We start from the raw sequence: 14,980 nt of genomic DNA on the forward strand, positions 1-14,980 counted from the left end.
CCCATCTCTTTTTAGCAAGGTGAGCAAAGGTGATCTTGAGCAGGCTCTTGTGGTTTCTTAAGATCTGAAGAATAGAGTGCAAGAAGCAGGCACACTTCTGCTACAATAGCACTAATTGTAACTAATTATTAAATTTAACTAATTGATTTAACTAATTATTAAATTTAATTGATTTTAAATACTAATAGTACCAAGTCTTTCCTGCCTGAAGGGGTTGAAGGTGGCCAGTATTCGAAATGTGGAACTTCTGTAGAAAGGACAGCTGTTTTGGCAGGATCATTTCAATGGCACTCTGATTGCTCACATGTTGTGTTGGGACTAGAGTGGTGGTGGAGACCCATCAAGTACTGTGAAGCACTGGAACAGCAGATGTTAACTGAACTGTGGACGTGCTTTCATTGCAATGGGGTTTTGCACCAATGGATCATGGTTGACCAAAGCTCTGTTATCCCCTCACTCAAGAGGCTGTAATGTTTGCCTGTCACTGCTTTGCAACTCACCAGGTGCTGAAAAACTGGTATGTGGGAAAATACTTAGAGCCTTCATATCCAGATTATCAGGAGAATCTTTTCAGTTATTTTTATCTTGCATTTTGATGCCAAAAAGCCACCACAAAAGCAAATAGAATAGTCCTGAAGACCTCAGGATCTGAAGAGTGTCTTTTGCAAGCAGCCGTAGTCCTGTGCTGATGCTGTGACTCTGAATCGTGCGAAACCATTTCGGTACTCCTCCAAAGAGTTATGAATTCTTCCAGAACTGCTAACTCATCCTAGAACACTTAAAATAATGACAGGAAAAAACAACCCCACCCTTTCCAGTTGCTATTGTTTATGGATTGGATAAACTTCTGTTTTCAGTTCTTAAAATACTGCTTCACTGTTCCTGGAGTACCTAATCACGTGGTGACGCTTGAGCTCTGGCTCCAATTCAGCTCATTCTTACAGGCTATTCTTACCAGGCTTCAAATGCAGCACAGATTTCACCCCGCTTTGTGGGTGTTTGGCACTGTGTGTCTGCTCGGTTGAGGAGGTCAGCCAGGTTTTTCATGGGAGCACACTGTTCTTGAGTGTTCAACCGTTCACTGGTAAACATTTAAAAAAACAAGCTGAAGGTGGCAGAGGAAACGAAACCCAGAACTTGGAGTATTGTGGCGGTGCTAGTGTAGTAGTACCACAGAGAAGCGTAAAATAAGGGTAACAATGTGCACACACCTACTGGCATCTCTGCTCTGGAACTGGCAAGCAAACCTTGCTCTTTTTCTCTCCATAGCCTTCTTGAGAGGGAGAGTTAGATATACTCTGTTCCTTGTCATAATACAGCTTATTGTCTCAGTGTTAACTGGTGTCTCTCCAAGTTGAGGTGGTACATAATGGGTTTTCCTCTGATTTCCCTTGATTTTGCCCACTCAAGTTTCTCAGGCTTCTCAAGTTTCCTCGCTTGTTTTTACCTTTGATATGTGCTACGAGCGTATGCAATAGCTGTTCTTTCCAAGGATGGATTGGAGGGTAGTCTCCGGTAACACTCTTCCCTCATGGTAAGCTGTCTTAGAAGTGGAGCAATCTCACAATGTTGGACTTGATCTTCGAGTGACTTAATACTGTTCCTGCTCCATGATTTTCCACAGCAGTTTCTTACCAGCTGTAGAGATGCACATGCTTATTTCCGTGGAGAAGAAATCAGAACCAGACATTTCATTTAATAATGGCAAAGACCTCCGTGTCAACACATGTATTTACGTGTAAAACATGGACGATGTGCATGTTCATGGTATACTGCTAAAGAGATAGACAAGCATGTAACTGACTGTCTCCAGACCCAGCTTGCAAAGAAAATAGAGATATTCATAGCCCACTGTATTCCAGTTGTAAGTCTGTGGTTTGTAGTTGCTGTATTGTTCTGTTTAGGGAACACTACACTGACAGGGGGTGGTCAGGTGAGAGAGATGATGGCCCAAGTGAACCTTCCTTTAGGCTGGTGCTGGGTCCTAATGCTGCTGTTTTGCTCTCTTCAGTAGGAAATGTCCATGCAGGATCAACGTTCCCAGCGATTCAGGGGGCTTCCATGACAACCATGTCCTCACAGCCCAACTCCCTTGTTACAGGGAGTTTTCCTGCCGAGGATGAGCAGCACAGTCAGCCTGTGAGCCCCCAAGGTCTGCACTACCTCCACTCTGCATACCGAGTTGGTAAGGACGGCCAAGTGGGTTTCTGTGGCCCCTTCTCAAGGGCTTCAGGGCAGGGTTTCAAGCAGTTTGCTGCTGCACCTATTGGGGGTGATGGCATCTTAGGTACCTGGGGAAAGCAAGTCCGTTATAGTATGTGGAGGCTAAAAATGGAGGCAGAGTAATAGAAGATCAAACAGCTGCTGTTGAGGGCTGTCAGGATAGAAGAGAAAGTGAAGTGGGTTAGAGCTGGGAAGAGTCTTGCCTTTCAGCAGATGTACATAAAGGAGTCTGGATAGGGCTCTAAGGATATGGCTGTGAAAAATGAGCAGCTCCTGCTGCTCGTGGATGGTGAAGGCACACCTCTAGTTTAATAATACCATAACATTCAGAGGCACTGAGGGATGTGCCCTGTGCCTCTCCAGCTAGGTAGTTGAAGATTGACATGGAGGAAACTTCAGTTTCTTGGAGAGTTAGCCAGAAAGGGGTGCAGATGTCATAGAAGACATTGCAGTGGTAAGTGATAAGCTGTGAAAGGTGTTTAATAGCCTTAGTAATAGAGAAGTGGGGGTGGGAAAGAGGGTCTGGAAGATGAAGGCGTGGCAGCTGTTGGTATTTTAGAAGTGTTTAAATGGGAGGATTTGCCTGAAGAACTTCAATAGCATGAGTGACATCTTTTTAGTTTGGCAGAACTGCAGCCCAGAGTTGGCCTGTTGTCTTTGCAGAGGGGTAGGTTGGTTTGGGTAGCTTCTCTGTTGCAAAATTTAGAGCAAATCCTCCTCCAAAGACACCTCCTGTAGTGCAGCCTTTGGGGCTATCTCACTGACTTTGCTGTAGATGCTTAATGAAGTATATCTTTGCAGCTCTTGTGAGCTGTGATGGCTGTGCAGATTTCCCAGCCTGGAGCAGCAGATCCAGATGTTCTTGCAGATACTTCCTGCAGTGACAGGCTCCAAGATGGGCCTTTTGTGTCTCTCTGGACTCTTTGCAGCTAGGGAATTTTCTGCTGATGAAAGGCAGGCCAATCAGGTTGCGTTGCAGTGAGTGAAATGCTAGACTGAGTCTTACTGGGCAGAAGTGCTGCTTGACTGTGGCTGCCCCTTTCTCACAGGGATGCTGGCTCTGGAGATGCTTGGCCGAAGAGCTCACAACGACCACCCCAACAACTTCTCCCGCAGCCCACCCTACACAGAGGATGTAAAATGGCTCCTTGGGTTAGCTGCAAAGTTAGGTAAGGCTCAGAGCAGTACTTCATCAGAAATCCACTTGCTGGGATTTGGACTATGGTGGGAAAAAGCCCTTCAAAGAGTGAAACTTCAAAGAGTGGGTGAGCCTGATATCCAGTCCCATTTCTGAGAGTGTTTCAGAAGATTCCTGCTGCTCTTTCATCCAGGCAGTTGTCCCATTTCTGGGTTCTGTAGGCATGCTGTTGAATTTTGAGGCACTAGATGAAGTGCATGGGGTTGGACAGGGCTCAGAGCTTGTCTCTCTTCCGTTCTATAACAGTAATTCTTTCTTGTAGGTGTTCCTCTTTCTTATGTATATTTACAGCTTCTGTGAAGGCCTTTTGTAGCAATAGGTGCTCAAACCACCAGTTGATTGGGGTTTTGGGTTTGGTTTTTACTTCCACTTTGCTCTTGGATCTTTTTTGTTGGTTCATGTTTTCAATTCTTTCATAAGCGGTAAGAACTTCAAAGAAATCAACCTTTTACAACCAACCTGTCTAGTGGCATGGCTTCTGCTGTTGCTGCTGGGGGACCAGCACTTGCAGGTGGTGGTGGGGAAGCTTGACTCTCTCCAGCCTCCCTGAGGCCTCAGTGCTGGGGTATCTAGGTGCTTCCTAGATGGGCAGTCAAGAAGCAGTGGGAGGAGGTGCAGTGTATCCTTGCCTCTGTAGTTATCTTTACCATGTCAGTTTTCTTTCATATCCACTTGAAATAGACAGGTGGACATGGGAAGTACCAGTCACTGAGGTGGTACCTGGTATCTACTCAGACCTGATGGATATATCAGGATGATCTCTTGTCCCCATGTGTTTGCTAGACTGTCTCCCTCAAGCCTGCTGGAGGATACATTACACTGAGAAGAAGGTGCTCCAAATCCAGGCTCTTGCTGGGAAGTAGCTGATATCTCTTACCTTAACACTATTGTTCTGACTTCTCCTTCCTGTGCAGGTGTAAACTACGTGCATCAGTTCTGCGTTGGTGCAGCCAAGGGGGTGCTGAGCCCTTTTGTGCTCCAGGAGATCATCATGGAAGCTCTACAGAGGCTCAACCCTGCCCATGTGCACAACCACCTGCGCACCCCAGCCTTCCACCAGCTGGTGCAGAGGTGTCAGCAGGCATATATGCAGGTAATGTATGGCCTGCCTTCTTGCCTGTCAAAGCTTCCCTGCATGCATGTACTGTCTGTGTATGCATGCGAGGAGGAGAAGGGACCTTGTGTACTGGTAGCTGAACTGGTCCATTGCCTGATGCATCTCTCTCCCTCAGGAGGGACAAGAAAAAGCATCACTTGCCAGTATAGAGAGTGCATGCAAACAACCTCATTGTACTGCTTCTTCCAAGGCCTCTTGCCCCTGTGCTCTCTGTGAAGGATGGGGTGGTTCTGTTCCCTGTCCTTTTTCTTCCTCACTCCAAATGCTACCCATACCTTTTAACTTCTGTACTTTTTCTTCACTGTGCTTTCAAGCCTTCTGTCCACCTCTCTTCATAGCCTGCATTTTTTTTTCCCCTTTCCTTGTTTGTAACCTGTGTGCCCCTGGTTGTGAAGCCTGGGCATGGCTGGCTGGTGTGCCACTGCCGGCACTAATGGTGGAGGTGGCTTGGTCAGCTGCCAGTACAGATGAGATACCTGGAATTTATTGAAACCAGGACAAGTGTTTAGGCCAGGTTGGACAGCCTTGGGTGGCATGGTTTAGAGGAGGTGTCCCTGCCCATGGCAGGGGGGTTGAAACTAGATGATCTTAAGTTCCTTTCCAACCCTGACTATTCTATGATTCTACGTTGAAAAGATTGTTGCATGTTCCCTACAACAGTGTAGACAGGACGCTCCACCTGTACATGCTTCTCTTGAATAAATGATCAGAAGGGTGGTTCTGCAGACATGTTGTCCAGGTTGGATTAGGTGATACTTTGGAGAGACGGGAGCTTCTTCACTTGAGCTCAAAAGCTGGTCATGCAGTTTTGGGGCCTTAGTTGAGAAGCTGATAGAAGCACAGTGTGAAGCCTAGTGATATTTTGTAGCAAGTTAGGGTAAGCCCAGCAGTGAATGTGCTGGGTTCCCATGTACAACCTGCAGAAGGAAAGGTTTGAGGGTTAGATGCTGATGGGTGGTGGGTTAGAGCATTAGTTGGCCCTTTTGTGCTGTGCAGTGGCCTAATTTAGTGTTCAGGAAGGAGAGAACATCTGCTGATGCTGTGGAGTGCATTTTGGTGCTCTGAGGGAACCTTTACCTTGTCCGTATTTAGATTGTAAGATATAATAGTACTGCTGTCTTTTAAGCTAGCTGTCCTCTGTTAGAGCCTCTGAGTCTTGGGACCTCTCATGGGATAATAGGATCATGTGCTATTGAGTCTTTCTCTGACTGTCACAGAATGAGGGTGACGAGCAAACACCTAAATGCTCTTTCCTTGTTCCCATCCAGTACATCCATCATCGTCTGATCCATCTCACTCCAGCTGACTACGATGACTTTGTGAATGCCATCCGCAGCGCCAGAAGCGCCTTCTGCCTGACTCCCATGGGCATGATGCAGTTCAATGATATTCTCCAGAACTTAAAGCGCAGCAAGCAGACAAAGGAGCTGTGGCAAAGAGTCTCTCTGGAAATGACTACCTTCTCGCCATGACAGCAGGCGGAGCTCCACGGACACACAACCCTTTGTCCCGCATAGTTGTAGTTCCATTTACACCATCCTTCCTTCTGGTGTCTTTTTTATTTTAGAGTTAACTTGTTGGAAACCACTGATCTGATGTATTTATACCATGACATTCCTCTCCAGCACTGTTGCGTGTTGGCGCTCCGCTTGCTCGCTCTTCCTCCTCCTCATCAGTGGGCTGCAGGCTTCAGAAGCATCAGGAAACAAGAAGGAAGTTGAGCTGGCTGCCCTGTGGTGTAGTCACTGCTTTTGTCCCAGAGCCCCTGAAGGCTGTCCTGCGAGCAGTTTGCAGTGTGAACACGCACGTGTTAGGGGGGTGGGGGATTCTGTCTTAAATATTTATTTTGGCATTTATAAATATGTAAACTTTTTTTTTTGTATGGGCTTCTCTTACTCCACATACCACCTCCTCCTGGGAGAGGCTGGGACTGCTCTGCACAGCCAGCCAGGCTCCCTTCATTCCTTTCAGCGCCTCCTGCTGAGAGAAGCTGAGACTGGAGTAGCAGGGCCAGGGCCACCTCTGCGGCTTTCTGCAGCAGCTGCTGAGGGCAGAGGCTGGAGCTTGGGCAGTCAGAGTCGTGACTGCGCCGAGCTGCCTGGAGACTGCCAGAAGTGCTTGGGCTCTTTCTCAGGAGCGTCCCTCATCGGGCACTGCTGGCTCATAGGGTGTTATGTTCGGAGTTGTACAATCGTGTTTCTTTTTGCTGGGGTATTACTCTCCTGTAATCAGTTTCTTATCCCTTGTCTCTTCTTGTTTCCTGATTAAACACTCGTTTTCTTAGACTGACTCTCTCTTCTCTCTGCTATGATGTTGACAGTCTGATGTTGCTGGGCAGCTTGTGTCAGTGGGAGCTTCTGTGATCTCTGATAGACAGCTGTCCTGCTCTGGGGGACAGCAGCCCAGCACAAAACAGCTGGCCAGAGCTTTTACACAAGCTTGCCTGGTACTGCTCTGAGAACAGAATGCCTCTGCAGAGGCTGAGGTACGTGTGGACTGGGTCAAGTGATGGGTGTCAGGGAAGTTGGTGGAAGCCTGGGGTGTTCTGCCTACACTTCTGCCAGCTAACAGGTTACTTTGCTGGTCTTCACACCAGTGGTATTGTGTGGTGATGCAGAGCTCTGTTTTTTCAAAGTGTCATGAGAAACAGTAGCTGTTGTTACCTTGATGTAATTGTTAAAGGTGGCTAGCGGTCTGCTCCCATGCATTTTGGGAGACGTTTGGTGGACTGTGCAAGATACCCAGTAGGGACAGCGCGGTGGAAAATCAGTTTGAGAAAGCTTTTATTTTTATGCCAAGGAAGTAAAAAAGGCTCCTGCCATTTGTGAGCATACAAGCACATAAATTTCAGGGCTTTTAAAAGTGGAAGTCAGGTGACTGATGGATGTTAAGAATCCAGTTTCTCAGGAGTAATGTATTTTGCTTCTTACTTGGGTTTGGCTAATGAGAGTGGGGAGCTTTTAGTTTCTACAAGTTAGAAATATGTGTGTGCCTGTTTGAGATTTTCATTGATACTCTTAAAAATGAGCTAACTCATAGGCACAGAGCAAAGCAGACGAACAGGCTGCTTTGGTTTGACTTTGTGTACTGCACAGGCCAGAGTGTGACTGAGGTTCCTTTGCTTCTGACTGTGGAACAGTAGCTATTTAAAGATCTCTTACAGCCCCTTGTATTCTTCCATAAGGTATTTAATTACGTGCCAATTATAAATCATAGATTCATAGAATTATAATGTTTGTAAAAATGTCTTAAGTTTTGTGGCTTTTAAACTGTTGGTTATGAGCTGCCTGTTACTGGGCAAACCTCCTGGATTTGACTGGAGAGCACAGCCTGATGTCTGGAAGGTTTGAGTTCCTGGAGCTCTTCCTGTACTTTGGTTCTTACATGTTCAGGACTGGGAGGGGAGTTTGGAGAAAAATTAGTTTTCTAATGAAATTTTATCTTTTCCTTTCTACTGCTTATAGGAGAAAATTTGGGGAAGAGAAGGCAGCATCTTCTAGAATGAAAGAAGCAGAAGAGAAATGGGCAAAGAGATGAATGCGTTAAGTATCAGGAGCCGAAGTGACTGTTGCTGCACTGAGGATTTTGATTGCATAGGGAAATGAGATGGCAGAGCTTTATCTGTGGTGTCTGTTAGAAGATTACACTTAGACCCTGAGCAGGCAAGTTTTCAGACCACTGTAGTTAAACACCAGGAGCATGAGAGCACTGTCACCAGTATCTTTGTATAGGAACAATACAGTGGATCTGCTTACCATGAGGTTAGAAGGGACTTTATCTGGAAGTGTACTTTCTGTCATTGTGTGTAGACACCATGAAGACAGTAAGAGAAAAGAAATCACAATGCCTGTTTTCTCTCACTGTGCTCAATACTTTCTCTCTTTGGTTATTTTGCCCATTCTAGTCCTCATACAGGTTTGTACTGCTTTCATGTGACAGACCGTGTCAGGGTTGTCTTCCAGCAGCTGCAGTGTCCAGACAGAGGAATGGCCAGGGTATCTCACCGCAAGCTGACACTGACTGAACAAGCAGCTCAGTGGTATGAGACACAGGTCAGTAGTTTCAAACATTTCCAGTCTTCTCTCTGAAAGGAAGAGTTTGCTCAGGGTGAGCAAACAGAGATGGGAACTGTGTGGAGTTGCTGCTTCCAGAACACACTTTCAGATCTCTGTATCTGTTAATCTGTTGTTCCTGAGCTGTATCCCATGGAAACGTATCTGAGCAAGGAAGGGAGAAAGGAGATGATGATGGATTTTCTTGGCATGCAGCTGGGAGGTCCTTTGGGTATTTTTCCCTTATAAGAGAGAAGATGAGCCCTGGTGCCCCCAGAAGCACTAATTTAAGGCAGAAAAATGATTACCCAGGTAGTCTTGTTAGTTTGTTCCCTATTCCAGGAGCAGGGGAAGTGCTTAGGCTCAGAGGTTCTGAAAGGACATTTCAGCAGAAGGCCTATAAAAAAGCAGAGGTCATAGCCAACTCGAATTTCCTTTGGCTTTCAGTTAACACGTGTTTTTTTCACTTAGAGTAAATGTTCTCTAGGTCCTTGCCGTTACCAGCAACACATGAAGTGGCTGCAGTGAAGGCCAGCTGCCACAGCAGTTGGATGCTTTAGAGCTCTTCCAGTGTAGAAATGATTTTACACAGCTGAGAAGCTGTTTTCTGTGGTGGCTGCCACCTCTCCCCAGGCTGGGCAGCAAATGCTGAGTTCAGTCAGTACTAAGAGCTACAGGCATTTGTCTGGATAGGGCCTGGCACCTACATGCATACATGATACTCTGTGATGGGAGGCCTTGTAATGGGTTATTGTCATGTTTGGTGAAGTCTAATTCACTGTTCCTTGAAGGCAGGTTGAATGAAGTCTTTAGACTGTGCTTCTACTGTGTCCTCTGCTCACAATGACATGCTTCACTTGCCAGACTTGTTTCCTCTTGTAACCACATGAAATATACCTTTTAGCTCTTAGTCCCTGGAAATAACAGCTCATTTCAGTGAGGAGTTGGAGTCGGATTTGTACAGGTGCGGGCGAAACCAGCTGAGAATTGGCTGATGTCTTTACTGCAAGATACCTGTAGGCCATTTTTCACTGTCCTTTTAGTGTTAAAGATCAAACTACTTAATAGTCCTAATTAGGGCAGTGTGTGAAGGGCAGCCTTGAGCTCTAACTTAACCCACTGCACTTAAGTTTTGCACATATGTCAGCTAAACAACCTGGCAAGGGGCATAGATATGCATTTTGATGCTTGATCCAAGGGTCAGTACCTGCAGGTGAAAGCAGATGGTGTTCCAGTGTTAGGATACTTAGAAGCAACTCCCTGAAGACAGAGATTCCCTCTGCATATATAGTGGGGGCCATACATCAAGAAATGTAAGGGAGAGGGTGTGGAAGTTTAAGGTGAGTGGTATTGTAAGTGAAAGGGCCTTTTTTTCCACCCTCCCCTGAGGGTGATAGTGGGTGGCCCTTGTCTTTACCCCTTGCCTGCGTGCAGTCTCATCCTGTATCTGGCATAGCAGCATTTCTCTAACTTAAAACTGTTGATCCCTGCATAGTTTCTGAATCTTTAGGGGTAAAACGTTGGCATTAGTGTAGTCGCAAGGCACGCCAAGATTGCATTTTGGATATTTGGCTTGTCAGAAGGAATAGTGTGATTTTTGCTCTTACAGAATTGATAAAGGTTTTGGTCATAGCAAGCCTCATTCCTTGGAAAGCATCTTGTGCTGCTGCTGATAACCTTTTTCTGGGTAGATCAGGTATGCCAACCTCTGAGAGGGCCAGCTCCCCTCTTCCCTCCCCAGACATGTTCACCTACAGCCACCTTTCTTGCAGGTGAAAGTTTTCCTTTGTAAGCACTTTCCATGTTAGCAGAACAGTATTTGCCTTTGGACTTCAGTGTCTTTACAGCCCACGACCAAGCTGAGTTGGAGTTCTCAGCTGATGAAACAAGATGCCTAGCACCAGGTATGTCTGGAGTTAGCTGTGGAGTGTGTTTCTGTCTAGTTTTGTTTGCTGTCATTTTTATTTAATTAGGGTATGTATTTTCCTGCTCTAAAAGCTCATTCAGAAATAGCCTCCTGGGGAGTTTTTGAGCCTAAACTGGTTTTAAATTCGTTGTGTGGGTTGGTTTGTTATCAAGCCTAGCACTGTTGTCTTTTGGAATAGAATACAGGCTTTTACTTTCCCAGCTTGTTTAGCACTAGCTTAGGTATTGCTACACAGTGCTGTTGTGCACTGTGCCTTGCAAACCCCAGCCCACAGTAAATAGAGTAAGCATTGAAGTTTCTCCATGAAGCTTATCACCACCTCCTGGTGTAAGTCAGTCAGCTGTAACATGATGGAAGTTTGAAATCATTGTCTGTTATTGTTGGGAAAGTTGTGTTTTTCTCACCCAGCCATTAAGAGTGTGATAGGGTATTAAAATGGATTTTCCAGGATGCACCTGGGGAGTGTGCCAAAACAGGGAAGTGCTCAGAGGCTGCTACTGAGGTTGGCAGGTTGGGCCATGAGGATAGCTCAGCATTTGTTGATTGTGACTGTTGCATGACTGCTTTTAAGCTCACCTGATGGAGTGAGGAGCTCTCAGCTACAGTTTATTTAGACTGGTTTGTGTTTTTCTGTGCCTGAATACAGAAGTCCCCTATGCCATGATTATGGTAAGGAGGGGCTTTCTTAAATTATACTTTCTAGGGGTTAGGTTTTGGTTTTTCATTATTTTTTTTTTCAACCTCCCTCCCCTCTCACCCCCAGTATAATTCAAATGTGGCTTCTGAACTTATTTATGCTTCCTGCTTCTGTTTTAAGGGTACTCACACTTGGGACAGGGCAGTGGAGGCACCTGTCCAAGAGTGGCATTAACCTGTGAAAGCTGGAAGTGCAACTTGGGGCTGTTCTGTGATAGGGTTTTCGTTTAAGCCTATGCCTAGTTAATGCTCTTTCTCAGGGTAATGTCCAAGTGCTTCATGTGCTGTCAGAAGGTCCCTTTGCTCTATAGGGCTTCTTGTTGGTAGAGACAGTGACTGTGATCTGTGAATGACTTTCTTTTCCTTTATGGTGGCACCTGCTTAGTTAATCAACAGGGACTGTGTCTCCGTTGCCTCCTTCCATGTTGTGGTTTACTTTACCTTGCCTCTTTTAAGTCCAGTCAGCCAGGAGAGCGTCTCTCAGGAATTTGGGGGCTTAAAGGGCAGTTGTTGAGCCTTAGTGTCAACACAGTGGTGTTGTAATTCCAGAAACGCACCTTTTCCAGTGACTTGAGGGGTTCTGAGACCAGTCTGATTTATGATCCTCTGTTGCCTACTGTATATGAAATGACCATAAGCCGGGTTTCAGACTCTTGGGGCACCATTATGGACATGCTGGTGTACAGGCATTTTGGAGAGACTGTAGAGTCAGTAAGACTATATAGATGAAAAAGGGGAGAAATTGAGTCTTGGAAGAAAACCACTCATTCTTTAAAGCCAAAACAAGATAAATACATTTCTACATAGTTCTCAAGAGTAGTGGCAGTGAGTGTTGGGAATAAGTTTCTGGTAGCAAAACAAGCTTGCAAATTGTTTCTCAGAGGCAAGCATTAGTTCCTCATCTTAACAATGCTCAGTGTTCATGCTCTTTTTTTTTTTCACCCCCACAAGCCTTTAACAATAAGGGGAAAGAAAAAAACTGTAGGTAAAGCCCTGATAACTGGAGAGGGAGGTACGAGTACTCAATCCATGTCCTACTGTGTGATGGGAGATGATACTCCTGGCTTGAGGCAGCCTGCTGAAAACACCTGTGTTAGGGGCTGCTGTCTTTGGTGCCTTCCTTGCAGCTGCACCGTGTCAGCTGGGAGACACTTGGGATTCAGCAGGGGGGATGAACATGCTTCTTTCAAATTCATTTGGCATGTTCGGACCTGCTTGTCCTAGGATTTCTTGCCATGTTACTACTGATACAGCAGAATGACCAGCAAGAAATCAAAGGATTCTCTTGCCAACTGTGAGGGCTGAAAAACAACAGGATGAGTTTGAGCAAGCTGCTCATTAGAGCCACAGAGCTCAACTCTTGTGTGTCATTGACTTCCAGGAGCTGCAGGCTTCTGCCAGGAATATGTGCCTTTGCAGTGCTGTCATCAATGGAAAACTGCAGTTTTAAGCAATGAGATTTTTACATAGTCAATGCAGGCTGCCACCTACAGAGAAATGCTTCCAGTTTCCTTAAAAGGTCTTTTCCCTGTAACTGAGACTTGTACCAGTACTTTCTGTACCTAGTAGAAAATGGTAACAGCCTACTTCTAAATATCTTCCCGACTGAATTCCAAAGGCTGTGTGTGTGTAGAAGTTCCAGCCCTACATGCTGAGCATTCTTTTCTGAGGTTGGTATGTATGTATGTCTGCTGATGGCTTTCATTTAAAAAGGAGAGTTGCTTGGTCGTGCCGGTTGTCACCTTCCGTTTACCTTTCCAGTTCCAGTCACTTCCAAGAGTGACCTTTCTGACACCTGGTCAAATCACTCCTTTTTCAATGGGTTGGTTTCCCATGCATCAGACTGAAGAGTATTTTTAATACATCACAAAACAAAGTTCAGGTAATGTTTTGTGCTTATTGTTTTCCTTGTATTAGATGTCAGCTGCTTACCATGAAGTTCTGATGCTAAACATTTAGGTAAGAAAGGTAAGAAGATGAGGTGTATTTCCACTGTCTAAGAGTGAAGGTCTGTAATGTCTCAGTACCAAACGGGACAGTATCTAGTAATACGTTTACCTCACTGGAAAAGATGAGTTTTGTTGACTTTTTCGATATCACTGAGATTCTGATATTATAAAAGCTTCTCGTAGGAGGGGGTGTGTGCTTCCACAGCTTTGAAGAGATGTCTGGAAAGAGGGTAGCTTCTGCAGCAGTCTGCTGTCAGAGGGAGTTACCAGATTTGAAAATGACTCTCCATCAGCTAAATCAGGTAAGGGCGTCCTGCATTTGCATCTGACCACTGCAGGTGATTTGTTTGCCATTAACTTAAGCAGTAAGAACTACCATAGCACTGAAATGAAGCTATATAGCTGGAAAGAATTAATAATGAGAATAAACAGCTGCCCTTAAGTGAATGCCTATCACCAATCAACTAACCCTGACATTTACTGATATTCCTGGTACTTCTATGATTTTTTAATGTCTAAATCCATCTCCACATAGTCCAAGGTAAAGCAAAGTAATTGTGTACATTAAGTAAGTGACAACCTGTAATGGATCAAGAGCAGGAAAGTGTGTTTAATGGAGCATCAATAGCACTGGTGCTGAGATCCTCCTCCGCCTGAGACAGCATGTAAAATCAGCTGCTCTGCTGTGGCTGCATTTGTTTATCCCTGAAGTGCTCAGTGAAGTGCGGGCTGTAAGGCTGTTTTACAGTGCTCTCACACCCGAGACTATTTAATGTTTTGCTTCCAGTTCAGCGTAAGGTTGCGTATTACTGTAGGTCTGCTTGTGGGCTCTCTTAATTACAGGCTGTGTGCTGTGCCAGTTTCTGCAAGCCTACAGGTGCTCCTCTGCTGTTACAGATGTAAGTTAAACAAACACCTCTGTTACCTCCCAAGTATCAGCTGTAAGACCTGGAGTGTTTCAGTTTTTCTTACCCTTGTACCAGCTATGGGTCCATGACATCACTCCAAATCATCACAAAGAAGAAAAATAAGTAGTACATTTATTGAATCTCCACTTACTACTACTTCTAGCTTTTATTCAGACACTTGTGCTCAGCTTCGAGAGCCAAGAATTTCTTCATTATCATTCAATGTGAATGATGCTATACATGAATCCAGTGCAGGAAGTCGGGCTCTTCTCTCTAACAGGAGCGAGAGAGGGGTTTCTAGTCTTTCTGTCCTTTTTTTTGGCTGCACAAAATAACCCTTTCCCAAGGGCACATGAAATAAAATACTATATCGCATACTATATACATTTACATACAACGGTAAATGCACCATTCATTCAGAAATACACAATACCTAAGGCTCAATGGAAAAAGCTTGGTTGAAGCAACTTCTCTTGGGGTAGGAGAAAAGGAGCTCGTGACAGGTCGTGGAACTGTGAACAGGTCGTGAACTCTGTGTTCATATGGATCCTGCCCCTCTGTTCTCAGGAACCGCAGCAGTCTCCAAGGACCATCTGTGCCCAGGAGGGAGGGACGATGGCCCACACAGCTCCAAAGCCCATGGCTCAGTGACAGAAAACACGTACGACCATGACAGAGGATTTCCTCTGAGAACAATTATCCAGCAACTGCAGGAGGAAGCAAAGCACCTTCATGTACTTACTTGACTCTGCAGTAGTAAACTAAACAGCCCCTTTTGGACATTGAAAAATGCTTCTAACTCCAAGCCTTTCTGAATGATACTTTTAACTGTATTTTGCTTTCCTCCTTGGATTGTTGGACTGAATGGGGATTAAACAGGTGCTAGCTATCAGCATAGGTGGTAGGAACC

At 45.3% G+C, this 14,980-nt stretch overlaps 1 protein-coding gene across 2 annotated transcripts in view; it reads left to right on the forward strand.

Annotated features, from left to right (window-relative positions):
• The window catches only part of ZSWIM8 (zinc finger SWIM-type containing 8), a 63,303-nt gene extending 56,480 nt beyond the window's left edge, over positions 1 to 6,823 (forward strand). The window contains exons 23-26 of one of the 2 annotated variants that reach the window (XM_061344194.1): positions 2,012 to 2,185; positions 3,273 to 3,392; positions 4,336 to 4,514; positions 5,807 to 6,823. In XM_061344194.1, coding sequence (XP_061200178.1) covers positions 2,012 to 2,185; positions 3,273 to 3,392; positions 4,336 to 4,514; positions 5,807 to 6,010 — 677 coding nt within the window. In that variant the 3' untranslated portion in view covers positions 6,011 to 6,823. The remainder of the gene's footprint in view (positions 1 to 2,011; positions 2,186 to 3,272; positions 3,393 to 4,335; positions 4,515 to 5,806) is intronic. The other variant, XM_061344195.1, reaches the window with a different exon arrangement.
• Positions 6,824 to 14,980: the final 8,157 nt, after the last annotated feature.

This window comes from Neopsephotus bourkii, unplaced genomic scaffold (assembly GCF_033783945.1).
Source record: "Neopsephotus bourkii isolate Nb327-2 ecotype Australia unplaced genomic scaffold, CSIRO-AGI_Nbou_v1 NB_196, whole genome shotgun sequence".
NCBI lineage: Eukaryota > Metazoa > Chordata > Aves > Psittaciformes > Psittacidae > Neopsephotus > Neopsephotus bourkii.